At 37.9% G+C, this 16297-nt stretch overlaps 2 protein-coding genes across 5 annotated transcripts in view; one reads left to right on the forward strand and one right to left on the reverse strand.

Moving 5' to 3' along the window:
* The window catches only part of SLTM (SAFB like transcription modulator), a 26292-nt gene extending 18304 nt beyond the window's left edge, over positions 1-7988 (forward strand). The window contains exons 12-21 of the mRNA XM_072399091.1: positions 7-93; positions 1681-1772; positions 2563-2720; positions 3265-3445; positions 4470-4594; positions 4903-5067; positions 5616-5921; positions 6069-6192; positions 6677-6822; positions 6971-7988. Of these exons, the coding sequence (XP_072255192.1) occupies positions 7-93; positions 1681-1772; positions 2563-2720; positions 3265-3445; positions 4470-4594; positions 4903-5067; positions 5616-5921; positions 6069-6192; positions 6677-6822; positions 6971-7076 (1490 nt within the window). The 3' untranslated portion in view covers positions 7077-7988. The remainder of the gene's footprint in view (positions 1-6; positions 94-1680; positions 1773-2562; positions 2721-3264; positions 3446-4469; positions 4595-4902; positions 5068-5615; positions 5922-6068; positions 6193-6676; positions 6823-6970) is intronic.
* Positions 7989-9332: 1344 nt separating this feature from the next.
* Positions 9333-16297, reverse strand: part of MINDY2 (MINDY lysine 48 deubiquitinase 2) — a 45377-nt gene continuing 38412 nt past the window's right edge. For 3 of the 4 annotated variants that reach the window (XM_072402315.1, XM_072402316.1, XM_072402317.1), the window contains one exon: positions 9333-16258. In XM_072402315.1, coding sequence (XP_072258416.1) covers positions 16136-16258 — 123 coding nt within the window. In that variant the 3' untranslated portion in view covers positions 9333-16135. The remainder of the gene's footprint in view (positions 16259-16297) is intronic. The other variant, XR_011919533.1, reaches the window with a different exon arrangement.

The raw sequence follows: 16297 nt of genomic DNA on the forward strand, positions 1-16297 counted from the left end.
GCAAAGATACCAAGAAAGATGGCAGGGAAAAGAGTGCTGAAACCGGAGGCTCTCAAGACCCAGCAAAGAAGAGCGAAGAAAGGAAGCGGCCAGGTAAAGGATCTTTTCTCTCATAGCAGATATTTAAACAATACCACTTTCCTTGAACTAAAACTATTTGTTAAAAGGATCTAGATGCACCATTATATTTAGGGGCAGAGCTACAATGATTGATCAAGCATAGGGAAAGTCAGTGTAGTGTGTAAATTGTGTCCCCTGGTCTTAACTTCTAAGACAAGACTGGTAATGTGCATTTCTTGAAGAGTATTCTATCTGTTGGACAGACATGTGACTGTTAATGATACTACAGTCATTCGCCAATATTGGATGTCCTTTTCTCAATAATGCTATCAATTAGAAACTAATTTGAAAATTGCAGTCTGTGAAATTGGGCACCTAATGCTCATCTGTCCTACTAGTGTTTTGGATATAGATAGTCTTCCTAGCCCTATAATGCTAGACTCTTGAATTGCTAGGGACTTTGGCTTATTTTGTTGCTGCTGGGAGAAGATGTGTTTGTATTTTAGACTGTTGAATACCTGCAGCTGGGTGAACACGAGTAAAGGTTTCTGTAAAACCGTTTAAACACGTACTAAATCCAAAAAGAGATACATTCTCTTGTATGTTTCTCACATGCTCCCCTTTTTAGACACTGCAGCTCACAGTGGAAGGGTTTCAATAACCGTGGATAATTGAAAAGCTACAGGCTTGTGAATGAGCAGAGTCAATGCTGATATCCACTCCCTATGTGACCCCCACATTTACTTGATTAGGGTGCACTTGTATTTAAATGTTGCAGCCTTCCAATGGGAGGGAAGGTCATTGTTCTTTTTCTGGTAGAATTGTATAGATTTGGTAACTAAAAAGGTTCAAAGAAGATTTTTAGATTAGAATGGGCTAATAATTTATTATTAATAATCTATTATTAGAATATAGATCTGTAGAAAAATCTTTTGGCTATTGATATTTAATTGCCTAGGGCGGCACATTCATTACTGGCATCCCTGGTCTGATTATCCTCCCTTACCCTAGGTGCATGCTTGCTTAACCCCCTTTTGGCTGCAGGCTGCCCTAATCTTGACATTCTGTAGCCATAATCTTGCTTAAGATACTGCTGTGGGGTTTCTTCTCGGGGCAGTTACTTTCGTTCTAGCAGGGTACTTTGTAATGTGAAAGTTAATCTAGGAATGCATTTAGATATGATATGACATTTTCTACAGTGCTTAGAGTCCATTTTCATGTCCGTCATAGATTCAAACCTGGTACCTTGACACCTGGTGGTCATACCATATGACACATTTAACTGTATTTGTGGTAATCTTGGGATCTTAAGTTTGCAAAATAAACTGCATTGTTTAGGCTGGTAGAGAGGGTAAGTTTCTAAAACAGAGTACATGTTTGCAGTATCCCATTTGCTTCCCTTTTGAAGGGTGACAAGCGCTACGTTTAGTTTAGAATAGTTACTCGAATCTGTGTAAACCTTTGCCCAAAACATTTGCATAGTGCTGTAGCTAAACAATGTAGTATACCAATCTGTCTTTTCTTAGCTTGACAGTTCACAGTAGTTTATATTACATTTGAGGGTAATTTAATGGGTTCTTCACTAGGTTGGTAAAAAAACTGGTTTTGTTTACTTGATAGGTAAAAGTCCTGGACAGATGGTAGTAATCGATCAAACTAAAGGAGATCAAATGCACATGAGGCCACAAATGAGAAGAGGCCGCTTTGATAAGGTAATTGCCACATTTCTGACTTTTTCTTTGTTTTGGCATTTTATACTGAGCTTTTGGTACTCCTTGATGTTTAAAAAAAAAAAAAATTGTAGGAAATGAGTAATAATTTAAATGCATTTTTATCCAATTTTTGGGTGGTTTACAGCATTCACTGCCTGAAACCATCGTCTCCTATGCAGTATTTCTTTTATTTTTTTGTTGCAAAGCTTCCCCAGTATTAAAAATGTCTGCATGTTCCAGACCCCCAGCTTCACACTCTTCCATATTATTTTATCTAACATATTCAGCATTTTCTTTTGGTAGTTAGTAACGCATAAAATAATTCTGTGCTCTTGTTCACTAGCTACATGGATGGGGGTTCAGGTTTTAACTTCTGAAACCCAGCATACGGTGATACGGATAATTCAGAGGAGAATTAAATTATGCCATCAGGGTCCTTTCTTTGAAATTCACAGAAAGCAATCTTTCAAAAAACTACTTTGTCTCCTCCTAATCTAGTTTTTCCTTTTGGCTTTTGCAGTATAATATAACTGACCTAGTACTGCAGAAAGCTGTAAAACCTTTCCAATATTTATGGCTAAATCAGGAGAAAGCTATTGTTTTTAGACAATTAGAATTTTCTATGATAAAGAAAAACTGTAACCTAAATCTGATTTCCAGCCTGCTTTGAACCTTTATAACTAATGTAATTTGTAGAGTGTATATGCAGAGAATTATTAAACAATTTACTATATGTACTTGTTCGTTTTAATTTTTTTTTTTTTTGCCATTTTTCTTTTACTTTTTTAAGATGAGAAATAATAGAGAGCGGTTTTTCCAGAACAAAATGAAGTTCAGAGACAAAAAAGACATCTTGACATTTGAAAAAATGAAAGCGCAAAGGCTCCGAGAAAATGTTGAACGTCTGCAGCGATTACAGAGATATCAAAGAGCTGTGGAACTAAGGAGGTAGTTGGGGAAACCTTTTTCTGTTTTAAGGCTGGTATAGGTATAATCCTCATTTGCTATATATATTGCATCTGAACTTGAATTGCTTTGTTATAGTGAAGATATAAAACTATGAATTGTGCTTAAGCAGCCACCTTTAAGATGTTCCCTTTTTATGTCTTGACCTGTGAAAAGCAATGCTATGTAAAGGTATTGGGGGGAGGGGCTTAGAGTCTCATAGCTCTGTCAGCAGTGGGAGATCAAGGTAGTACTGCATTTGACATTTGGTAGCTGACAACAGGTCACTGCTTACTTGTTCTTGATCGCGTAACAGTCCAGACAAATACAAAATCCAGTTACTGCTGGATGCATCTCTGTCCAATCTTGGTCGTTTCTCCTACTGAAACACCTCCTTCCCTTGACACTGCAGCTTGGAGTTTCAGCAACAGAGGTAGCTCTGTCAATCTGGAAAGCCTATAGGAAACAAAATAACCTTTAATGTTTAATAGACAAACCAGAATTTTTGGATGTAAAGTCAAATGTTCAATATGATATTTATTTTAAGGCGAAGAGAAATGGCAGAGAGAGAGCGTCGGGAAAGGGAGCGTGTACGAATAATGCGAGAACGCGAAGAACTTGATCATCTACAAAGGGAGCGCGAAAGACTAGAAATTGAAAGACAAAAGCTTGAACGTGAGCGAATGGAGCGCGAACGCCTGGAAAGAGAGCGCATTCGAATTGAGCAGGTAAGCAAAAAAAAAAAATAAAAACTGCATACATGCTACTAACTGTGATGTAAAGCAAACCTTTTTGAGACATGGAAGCTGCTAATTGCAAGCTCCTTCTGTCTTTTTCAGTTGTCTGGCTTATAAACTGAAAATGTGTACTTGGTAAAATAAATTTGGTATGCATATCTGACTGACAGAATTAAAGTGTAAAGAACAAATATTAAAGCAAAAGGGTAAACAGCCAAAAACTGAATAAGCACAAATGGTGGTCCCTATGTCTCCCAAAGGATACCAGAAACTGCATACACTACTAGGGTTCTTCTGTCTTAAGATATAGCGTATGATCGTAAACTGTTTTGTTAATACAGGATGCCCTTTTATTATGGAGGTTGCCACTGTTTACCACTTTGGAAATGATCCTAGTCAGTTTTAAACCCAGAAATATTTTAAAGCTGGGTGGGAAGAAATTGTAGGAGGGTGGCAGCCCTTGTATTGTGAGCCAACTTTTCAGTAATCAACCAAAAACAGCCGGGTGGTCACTGAAAAGTGCCGGGTGCTGCACCCAGCTAAAAGGGGCTGGGGAGAACACTGCTGGTTTACTGCATCATGTTGGCAATGTATCTCCAGCCACACAGTAGTCGGCAGTTACAAATTCCGAGTCTCTGAAAAAGATTTTGTCTGCTCTAAATATGTTTGATCTTTTATGTCACCACACATATACTTAAAAATTTGTTTGACTTTGCAAAGAGTTTCACCTTTTCAAGTAACTGTTGGTGCTTTAAATATTTGATGCTTTCTAGATGCATCTTTTGAACGTGCATATAGCTAATGAGGTCACCAGTCACCACCTGATAAGGATTTGCTGTAGCACCTTGATATATGTAGAATGGCTGGGCACCTTCTGATCAGGGAGTTTTGGAGTAGTGTGAATTCTTTACCTTTTATTATTTTACATATTTTAGGTTAGCTCTCTTCCTGCTGTACTTTTCAATTGTGTGACATTTTGAAACAAGCAAAATTTTTAATGACTTGTACTCTGCAGGAACGGCGAAAAGAAGCTGATCGCATTGCACGTGAAAGGGAGGAACTGAGGAGACAACAAGAGCAGCTTCGTTTTGAGCAGGAGAAGAGAAACTCTTTAAAGAGACCTCGTGATGTTGACCACAGGTATCTCACATTGATAAGCTTGGCATCAAATCAAGCATGCATAGAGCGAGCATAGATTGTTCACGATATAAATAGATATTTTTTTTTTTTTCGCTTTGGGTTAATCTAAAAAGAACTACACACTGCATTGGTAAACCATATTTTAGGGACCCTTGTACTTGTCTAATTATGACCTTCCTACAAGCTTAAAATCTCTTGCAATGAGTGTTCTTTGGATATCCACTAACCATTCTCAGTCCAGATAGCTTGTACCAGCAACAAATGTTTTACATTTTTTTTGAAACTTGAACTTTCTGTCATTCTCTTAGGAGAGATGATCCCTTTTGGAGCGATAACAAAAAGATGTCAATTGATACAGACTCTCGTTTCAACCAAGGGTCTGACTACAACCGCCAGCAGAATAGGTTCAATGACTTTGACCATAGAGAACGGGGCAGGTACCCTGATTCTTCATCTGCATCATCTTTTGAAAGGTAACCATACATTAGAACTTGCACCAACACTACACGTAGTGGTACTGGTAATAGAAAAAGGGGTGCAATGCATTTTCATTGAACACATGCTAAGTTTTGAAGTGCCTTTCTCTTGGAATTCTAAATAGTAACCTGATAGACATTGGCAGTGACTAGCATAGCTATCAGGGGGCTTGTTTTGTATTTGACAACCTTCCCAGGTACCAGGTAAAGGTGCAGTGGAAATTTGTACTGCAAAAGGCAGACCATTTCTTTATAAGGCTGTAAAATTGCACCAAGATGCATGTTTCAATCCACAGAAAGATTATATAATTAGTATCTGAAAAAACCTCCAACTTGGAGGTTTTATGTTTCAACTTCTCAGCCCGGGACAAAGTGCAAGGTAACTAGGCAACAAATCTGCACAACACCTGTGAAGGACTTGTCCTTAGTTAATAATCTTGGGTTAATGAACATGGAAAAATGGTCTTGGTGGTTTTCATGTTAGGTTAAATTTAGCTTAACCAAAGCAACTGTGTCTTTTTACTAATTTGAAATTTATTTGTCAGACGTGACAGATTTGTATCGCCAGAAGGCAAAAAGGGTTTTAGCAAGAATTTTGATTCAAGAAGAAATGATGCCGCACCACCTCGAAATGAGCCACGAGACACAGATAGGAGGGATCGGGACGAAAGGAGACCTGTGGGAATGGACAGAGCAGGAGGAAATAGACCTGAAGGCCAAAGCCATGAGCGAGGCAGAATGAACAATCCAGATATGTCACATGGCCGCCACCATAGAGAGCCTCCAGGAAACCCGCCACGCACAGCTAGCTGGAAAGAAGGAGGAATGGACCCAGACAAGAGAGATACAAGGTACTTTTACCACTGTTGTAATTTTTCTAATGAATGAATGGTTTCATAGCAGTGTTTAGAGAAGCACTGTGCTGTGTTCATATTCCTTGTTATAAACCTGTTCACTGCAACATTTCATATGCTAAGTGATTTCTATTTTTCCAACAGGCCGGGCAGAGATGGTCCTGGGCATTCTTCCAGAGGTGGTCATGGCAGTCGTGGGGGGAAATCGGGCTATAGTGGAAGAGATGGTGACCGGCCAGTCATGGCAGGCAATCGTGGAAGTGGACATGTAAGTATCTGGATTATATGTGTGCTTAGGTGTGGGAAAAGAACAATATTTAATTCTTGAGTGTTACCATAACCAATGAACATTTATGCATCTTAAAATAAAATTAGCCTGCCACTAACCACCAGTATGAAGCCTTAGTATGCATACCAAAGTTTGAATGCCCCTTGACTGATTGACCTTTGCAGCAACAAGTCCATGACAAACAAAGTGATAGCCACAAAGAAGTGTTTCCATGCATTGGCAGGATCCCTGTTTTGTCCATTCTTAGACTACTTGTGTACTTATTTATCTCTTGTGCATTAGAAGATGGACTGAAAGGAACATGAGGGTGTCATCAATTAGGCTAAGAATTCTGTTTAAATTATTTCTTTATTACTAATTAAATTACCTGGCTGCTTTCTGATGATAAATTAGATTTTTTTTTTCATCTGTACTTTTTGTAAAGATATGTAATTGTTTTATTATTTTTTTTGTATTAATATAGCACTATAATGAAGGCAGACAAATGGCCCCAGGAAGGGATAATACTGGGCCAAGAAAGGAATGGCATGGTCCCAACACACAAGGGAGTAGATATGACCGAAGAATGCCAGATGGTCGCAGTGGAGGCATGATGTCTTCGCATTCCAGGTATGTCAAATTTTTCTATTTTCACTGCCTGTTTTTCAGATCTTGGGAGTTTGCTTTTGTGTGTGTATATATAATAATCCTATATACTAAAAATAATGCTTTGTGTGCATTAATAGTTAACCTGACTTTTTATTTTTTTTTCCTCTAGTAATTCAGCCATCAACAGAGTTGTACCGATGCCGGGTGGATCGATGCAGCGAGGAAGCGGTTCTGGATTCAAGCCGTTTAAGGGAGCACCTCCAAGGAGATACTAAATCTCTGGCCGCCTCGTCTTTGGGATAACTTATTTTTTTCCTTGTAAACCTGAATAAAACAAGGGTTTCATTTTTTTTACCATTTTATTCTTTGTTTTATGATGGACTTTAATTTGTATAGTAAAGTTGTTCTTGGACAAACGCCTTGGAATTGACTCCTAACAGTATTTTGGATCCGAACATTGAGATTTTTTTTCCATTGTGCTAAAATAGCATGAACGGGCTTTACAGTGCAAAGAACCCTTGGCCAGCACACCTGACATTGTACTATTTAGATGGATTTAATCATTCAATCGTGTTCCAGAACAGAGCTGCTTGTACAAGTGTTCTAGGTTCTTTTATGTGGAGGGAATGTAAAGCCTTGCCATGAGTTAGTGATCTTTTCTCTCTGTCCAAGGCTTTCCTGAAAATAAACATGACTGAATATAAGGGGTAAATATTTGCAGAAATTAGTTGTAAATAAGAACTGCCACAAAGCCACCCATCTACCATGGGAGCCTGGTTTATAGCCTCCCATATGTAATGCTAAAATTTGGGGGTAAAGTTGTTTTTTGTCAAATAACATTTTATTAAAGAATGCAGCCTGGGTAAATTATTTGAATAATAAACATAACTGGGCTTTTATACTGGATCAATATTTACTAGTGTATTTTCCCTTTTTGAAAATGGTCTGTGATAGGCTAGATAATATCTGGTTACTGAGTCTTTTTTTAAGATGTAGTATAGTTTTTTTCACTTGCATTTTCGAGCTTAAACGTCATCAAAGCTCTGAATACTGTAGAATATTTTTTGCACTTGTCTGGAATGTCAAGATACACTGTGCTGTGATGTGAATCCTGGCCATAATTTTTTCCCCTTCATGTCTTGTACACTTTTAGGTGGTATAAAAATAAAGCTGGTTTTCAGTTTTAAGTTTGGTTTTGGGTGTTTTTTTTCTTTCTGACTCCGACTCTGACGGTTTAAGTGGTCAAAGTGAAATTCACGAGAAGAATGCTACATTTCTGTAATACATGCACAGTATCATATCTAACTATCCTTAAGTAAAAAAAAAATGTATGTTCTAAATAAATTGTGTGTGCTGGGGCTTATTAGGAGTAGAAATTGTGTTTGTTGGACGTTCAGCTAAATTTACTGCTGGGGGCAGAATCCTTAAAATGTGAAACATAAAGTGCTAATTTTATGAATCCTTTTAACAGCATGCTAGGAAAATAGGTAAATATAAGCAGCCATAAAAAAAAACTTTACCTGCCTGTTCTTTTTCAGTACCTTCATACAAGCAGTAACAATGGAGTTACTATGGAATACTGACTTGCTTAGGAAAAGCATAGAATTAGGGTGAGAATGATGACATAGGAAATCTGCAAGGATCTGAGAACTGCTCCAGAATTTTATCATGAAATCAGAAGCATCAGAAATGCTTTAAACCAAACATGCTCTGATAGAAACTACACTGCACATATCCTTTTGTCTGATGTTAAAAAATCTGGGCCTGGAAAACATGTGACCAAGCTGGAAAAATACACCTTACTTGTGCTGCAGCACGTTAAGAGGTATCACAGGCCTGAATTTTGAGCTGCTGTAATACATTGAAAGACCTAAAAAAGACTATTTGAGTGCATAAAAGCTATTTTTTTAAAAAAAGTTGCCATGCCCTGGATAAAAACATCAAAAATGTAATAAATGGGTCCTAGCATGAAGTTGAAACTGTAGAAACTTTCCTCAATACAAAAAAATCATAGGTGTAAACAGGCCCTTACTACAAAGCATATGTATGCATAACAATAAATGGAGATACTTACTTCTACCTGAACCAATACTTTTAATTTTTGCTAAAATTCAAAACAAAAATCCATAAAAGAGAATAAAACCAGTGTGAATAAATACATCCACGGTGTGCTTTTTTAAAAGGGAAGAAAGAAAAAAAGATCACATGGTCTCAGCCTGTATATCAAGTTTGTTTTGATAGACTGATTCTTATTATATTTTGTGCATTATTGTTTGCTAACAGTAGATGGCGCTGAGCTCACATAAAGTTCTTACAAATATGTTCTTGGGGATTGGTCAAAGCAGAGGTAAATGCATTTCCAGGACATACCACTAGGTGTCACCTGACTATAAACCAAAATTCATTTTTCAATGGGATTTTGAAGGTAAAAAGTTTTTTATACTTCAGCTTATACAATACCTAGAAGCTACTATTGAGTCCAACAATCTGTTTCAAACAATCTAGTCCAACAGTGATAAAAAATGAGACCCTTTTGTTTTAAAGTTCTTTATTTTAATTATTTAGAACATTTTATCAGTTCTAAAGTGTTTAGCGTTGATAGTGCAGAATAAAAGGGTATGCGCACCACACACTATGTCACACTGCTCTTCAAAGCTTTAATACCAGATTCCAACTGCCAACAAGTACAAAAACATCCAAATGTACATCATCATTGTTAAAAGTGGACTTAGGTGCTGTGATACATATAAACACAAGATGAATACAAGAGCTGAGGGGTGGGAGACTTGGAAATATTGTATCATTAAGTTTATTGTGCTCATCTGTTGTCTAAATACATTTACTCATCAGAATAGCGTCAGTCTTATTGGGATCATTGTCATAAACAGTTATATATATATATATATATATACATACTGGAGAAGCCTAATGATGGGAGAACTACAAATAACATGTACCCTTTATTATCACACAATTAAAAATTACAATCTGGCTGTTTAAAGACAGTCCAAGAATGAATATGGTCTGGATTGTCAGAGTGCTGTTCATATGGAGGGAAAATATAGTAAAAATCTGCCAATAATATTCGGAGCAAATGCCTACCAAGCCGGAAAGTTAGGCTATGTTCAGACTGGCATTGAAGTTGCAATGCAGTTACCGCTTCCTCATGCCAGTGGACACCACAGGTAACTTATGGCCATGACCGCCCTATAGAAAATAGTTCAGTATCATTCACTGCCCCCTGCTGGCAAATGCAGATACTGATTATTTTAGAACCAGAGTTGCAGGGATCGACTGGCTGGCAAGGTGCTAGCCGCTGTGATTGTTTGATCTTGTTGTAGGTCCAAACCTGTCCTTAATATTGTTAGAAAGCTACATAGCAACACGCATGAGGACCAATCTAGCAGGATGGAAAACAAATTCATGTCAACTTGTAAAATCATTTCAGGTTGTAACTCTTAAAACGTTTGCACTATAATCACCACTTTTGATGTCAGTGTTTCCAGTACTCCACAAGCTAAATTATGATTGGAGGTGTCTAGCTGTTTGGTATGGTGCCACTTCAGGGTAAAAAAACTGCAGTGTCAGTATATTACTGGGGGAAAAGGTTTAAACTTGTAACTTTAGCCAAGATTGTACTTAACAGATCAATCCAGGGATATGGCAACAACAAAAAAAAAAAAACCTGAAAACAGAGAGGAGTCAATTAATCTGCCTCACACTGATTGATTGGCTGGACTTGACCACATATTTGATTGCCATAGACACAGTGCAATGGAAGAATTTGCCTATCTATGTGTGGACTGGATAATCGGGAAATATGCAGTATATTACCTGGATGTAGGTATAAGGTGAAAGCATTTAACACCAGGTACACAAGTCAAACATACAGGATCATATAATTCATATCATTTTGCAGAAATAGTAAATGACCAGAGTAATTTTCTCTGCAACAACTATTTTCTAAAGAAGCATCTTGTACCCAATGAAAATACAAAACAGTGAGAATTTTGTATATTGCCCTAATACAGTTGTTTTAGGATGAAGCATGTGATTGTGCACAGGCCCGGCAGCCATGGCTAGACCTGAGCTCTGATGTCACTGCTGCCCTGGCTTGCTGATACCTCTGCATCAGCTGCAATGGAATCGGTGAGGAAGTGAAGATAAAGAGGTTAAAGGATTCACTTTGCACCATGCATAGGCAAAGTATTTAGGTAAAGGTTTTCCAGACACTCTGTAGTCCCTGCATGGCCATACTGTCTTTTTATTACCTGTAATATGTGAGCAGATAACAGTCTGATCCTCCAGGCACTGGCAGATGGTTTGCCTTTTGGTCCACCTTGTAGGTCTTGTTGGTGCAGGTTTTTCTTATTCTTGCTGGCTTATGACATTTTTCCTTTGAGCCAATAAAGCTGCATAGAGCTGCCACGCTTTTTTTTCTTTTAGTATCTTTTATAGTTACTGGTTTTTAGTGGACACCAAAAAAGTGGAGTTTTTTTTTTTTTACAACTCTTGTCTGCGTATCAGTAACTCAACTAATATCATAGAAGCTCACCCAGAAATGATTGTAACCCTTGGCACAAAATAGCAAAAAATCTGCCTCACGTTACATCTATTTTGTTTTATTCCTTGTAGTACAGGTAATCCCCGGGTTACGTACGAGATAGGCACTGTAGGTTTGTTCTTAAGTTGAATTTGTACGTAAGTCAGAACAAGTACATTATTTTAATAAGTTCAATTAGGACAGATGTTTGTCTCATATTATTAGACACCATGGTGTCAGTTACTGTACAAAATCCTCACTGTAAAGTAATCACAAACAAAGCAAAAGAAAAAAAAAATTTTTATAGAGCCTAGACATTCATTAACTTCTGGAGCAAGCTGTGCTTTGATATGCAAAAAGAAACAATTGCAGAGTTTGTCTTGGTCATTAAAGAGTTACACAATGTTACAGATCAGCTCAGCTCTTAAAATCACCCACAACCTCAGCTTTGTTTAACAAAAGATTTCTTCTGCAAGTCTTGCAAACCGCCACCTCCCCCCATCAAGCTACCATCCTGCACACAAGCGAGCAGGGAAGCCCCGTTGGTATCTAGGAGTCATCCGTATGTCGGATCTCCTTAACTCGGGGACTACCTGTACCCATATTTTGAGAAGTAGAGCGATTACAGCTCAGTGACACGACCAAATATGCCCTAGCTGTTGCTTAGATAAACAGAAATCTATTGCTTAAAGGAAACCTGTAGACCTTTGCAAACCTCTTCATTCTATACAGACAAGCTATCAATTTATTAATAGTTTCCAAGTCACTGACAAAGAACAAGCATGCAAATGAGAAAGTCAGTACCCTTCCACAACTGGTTAGGTCTATTCCTCAAAAAGATCTGAATCCAGCAATGCAATCCACAGTACAGAAAATAAGGAATCTCCTTGCATACGTTAAGTCACAAGCCATGTAATTAGGTGATTAGATGTACACAAAGAATCACAAGAAAGTCTATTCCTTTTGTAGCAATATGAAAGCTTTAGTTTTAGACCAATGGAAATACAATATTTCCCTTTAGGAAGTGAAAACACCAATAAAAGACATCCAAGTCTACAGGAGAGGATTTACCTTTTGATGGCACAGGTCCTAAAAGATCCCTTAGATGAGAGGGGGTTGTATTCTTAAAAATGCTGGGGGAGCAGCAACTATGGGTCTTGGACCTAACAGCAGCAATCTGTCAGGTTATAAGAATCTTAAAGCTATGAATCAAATATTAGATAATCACCCAGCATCCAAAAACTCAAAAAAAGTTATCCTGGCTTCACATTTTTTAATTGAATACATTTAAATGAAGCTCAAGAACCAAAGCAGCAGTGTGGTCACCTAGGTTGATGAAGGGTTAGAATATCAGCTTAGAGTTCAACAGTAAAATATTTTGACAGTATGAGCAGGATTTCGGAAAATATTCTGGTTTCAAGGTATACAGAATTGCTCAATTTTTATCTGGCATAACTTATTTTACTTTTTTTAGTTTCATGTGTAAAGATTGCCAAATGTTTGTTGGCTGGCACCTGATGAAGAAATTTGGAAACAAAACATCCTTTAATCACTAAAATAGTTACACATATAATCCATCAGCTAGACAAACAGCCCCCTCCTGTCTTTTATATCAACATTTATCTGTGTACAGTACAGGGGTGCTCAAGGAGTTTCCTATGCTGAAACCATGCTTTTGTGTCTAGTTGTTACCATACATTCTTTGAAGTACCATGAAGCCATGGGTGTAAGTACAGGTGCCATGATAATCACACTTATCTAAGTCACAAAGATTAAAGTTTAGGCATACATAAATTAAGTTGTGGGTAATCTCCTTCATTCAATTTTGTAAAAAGATTGCCAACCCTTAAATATCTACCATAAATTGTTAGCACAGTTACTGGACCTTTTGAGTTAATTATTTTGCTGGAAATGCTTTTCCCTTTTCTTTACACATATTGTGCACAGGGAAGAATGTTAGATATATGTCTGATGCTCCCCTGAGGAAGCCTATGTAGGCGAAATGCATCAGAATTCGAGACCTTAAAGACATTCCCTATTAGGTGCAGCCAGTACCTTACTCCTTCTGGAGAACTATGGATTCAGTTTAAATATTCAGGAACCTTTTTGTATAACTCAAAAACCCCAAAAATGTTATGGGGCAGGGGCTATCATAAAGCTAATTTGTACACAATAATTGTTTCTCTATGCGTATAATATATGTTTTATCACTTTAGTTCTTTGGAATACATGCTTTGCCTTAAAAACCCCTTTGTATTCTTTTCTCCTTTTTTGATACATTAAAGTTTACTTGTTTTCTATGAGGACAATAATAAAAAAATATCCTAATGTTGCAAAGTGATAGCTATCTCAGCAGTATGTTCTAAAACAGTGGTGGCCAACCTTTTCGGACCTACGGACCACTGAATGCACGGAATCTGAACCGCGCATGCACGGGGAGCCGCGTGTCACTCAAAGGGGAAGAAACTTCCCCCAAAGTGACGTCATGATGTTGTGTCCATGGGAGGGACATGGTCTGCGGCTCTGGCCAGTGCGCTACTTCTCCTGACCCTGCTGGGGGCGCACCAGCCAGAGCGGCAGACCACCAAAATTTTCTTGCAGATCACCGGTTGGCAACCGCTGTTCTAGGAAGTTTGTTCCATAGGCACCAAAGGCCGGCTCTACAAGAGAGGTCTCTATTACCTGAGTCAGGGCAGCCTCTCTCTTTCAAGACCAGATCTGTTGTGCTTTATGAGCTTTATTGACAGATCAATGTGACACAAATACTTGCTTCTGTTTCCCAGAAAAAGTAAATAATACGTCTCTTATTGTGTGGTGTTAGTACAATGAAAAATATGACAATCAATCACTGATGTATCAAGAATTATCCACCAGGGAATGCTGCTGAATGTCATCTTCACTGCATTATAAACAAACCCCTTGCTGTAATAGGTAAGTGATCTATTTCTAACCAGGGATTACACAAAAACGCCATTACAAATCATTGTAGTTTCTATTTTCCTCTTTTCCTTTAATACATATGTATCCAGTATCTCCGCCCCCTTTAATAAACAAGGACTGTATTGATTCTTTTCCGGGTCTATAATGCCAAACCCATTGTTAAATGGTTACTGGTTAGTTTTGTAGAAAGCCTGCCATGGTATTGCTGCTGATTTACCAGGCATTCGTGTGGGAGATTCTGTTTTCACTAAGCATTCTTCCTTAAAAATGAATAGAAATAATAAATCACATGTATTATAACAAGATATATATAAAATACAAATCACAATCTAGTTTGGTACAGGAAAAAAAATAAACAATGCAAACGTCATCTACTTAAAAGTGGATTCAAACATCAATTTGGATAAATTATGGACAGTTCTAAATTCTGGCTTCTTCTATATCTCTCGGGCTCAGAAAGATCTCTGCAGTCAATATCCCAATTAATTTATGGAGAACACAGAGGGCCAGATTTATTAAGGCTCTCGTGGGTGATCCAGCAAACCTGGAATGGATCTGGTCTAGGAATTATAACCTTTGCCAATAAATAGGAAATTCATGGCAAGTTTGCTGGACCACCCAGCTTGTACCATGATAGCCTATCTTCTCCAATCTTGGAGAGCTTTAATAAATCAGGCCCAGAGATAAGAATGGGACTCCCTTGCCTGGGATTAGGACAGATGTGTTGGGGGTATTTGAAGGCAGTAAATTACTCAAACACCAGCAATTACACAATAAATTATGTTTTTGACTTTTAGCCATGTTCCCACAACTCACATGGACAGCTAACTGTAACTAATCTATATCAGTAATGTAAGAAAACACAAAAGCGTGTGGATAACTGGAGCGGACACTGATTGTCTACAGTCAGAAAACATGTAGAATAAGACCACATAAGCTTTACAGCTATTATAGATACATAGGGACATCAAACACTCTTCTGTCCGCCACTCTTCCAGCCTTACAGAACCAGTATAAGAAGTCTAACACAACTAAAACAACAGCTTGGTTCAGTCTTCATTAAAAAATGCCCCATCTGAGCTGCAAACACACAGTGGTAAATACAGCAGAATGTACAGTAACAGTCTTTCAATTACTGGTTTAAAAGGTGTTCACCTTAAATAACCCCATTCACCAGACAAAACCTAAGCTCCCATTATGCTATCATGATATCACATACAGAACAATGTATACAAAAAGACTGGTCCTAAATATTAAAAAAGTGTACTCTGTCACAAAATATTCAAACCTGATATTTTGGGTACAATGCCCAGGTTATGACACAGTGAAGTAGTAAATATTCCCTTAATTACAGTAAATGTCTAACTGGATTTATATTTACAGAGGAAATACATAAGATGAGTTTCTTTCAAAACTTGTGGGAAAACAGCACAAGTCCCAGAATAAGGAGAAGTAAGGCTAGCAGTTGGAGACACCTCTAGATTTCCTTCAACAATCTTGTTTAATATTCACAACAATTTTCAGAATGGTAACCGTTCTTCTTTCCCACGGGTAGAAAAAGTTGGGATTATTTGTTATGGCTTGATATCAAGAAAGCCAAACAGATACAAAAAATGGAACAAAAGTGATGTGTATTTGGTGCTTTTGCTCCACACCTTGTGACACGGACACATGGTTTCACCACACTACTCCAAATGAAAAAAGTAATGAGTGTACCAAGTCTGTAACAAATTTCCCCCTAACAAACTGAAGCACAGCGGGGGGTGTTCAGGCACAGATGGCTTATAACCGTTGTCTCCTTTTTCCTGGACCCACTGTCACGACGGATTGTTAAAAAACCATTTCGCTCCATTACAAGAGTGTACACGTGTTCTTCTCTTTTTCCTTCTCTTTGGGCTCTTTCTTTTTTTTCTCACTGCTCCCTGATGGTCGCCCACTGGACGGACTGGCGCTTGCTTGAGGCTGTTGTCCCGGCTGTAATAAGTAAACATAAAAATATTTACAATGAATAGC

Source organism: Pyxicephalus adspersus, chromosome 2 (genome assembly GCF_032062135.1).
Source record: "Pyxicephalus adspersus chromosome 2, UCB_Pads_2.0, whole genome shotgun sequence".
Taxonomy (NCBI): Eukaryota; Metazoa; Chordata; class Amphibia; order Anura; family Pyxicephalidae; genus Pyxicephalus; species Pyxicephalus adspersus.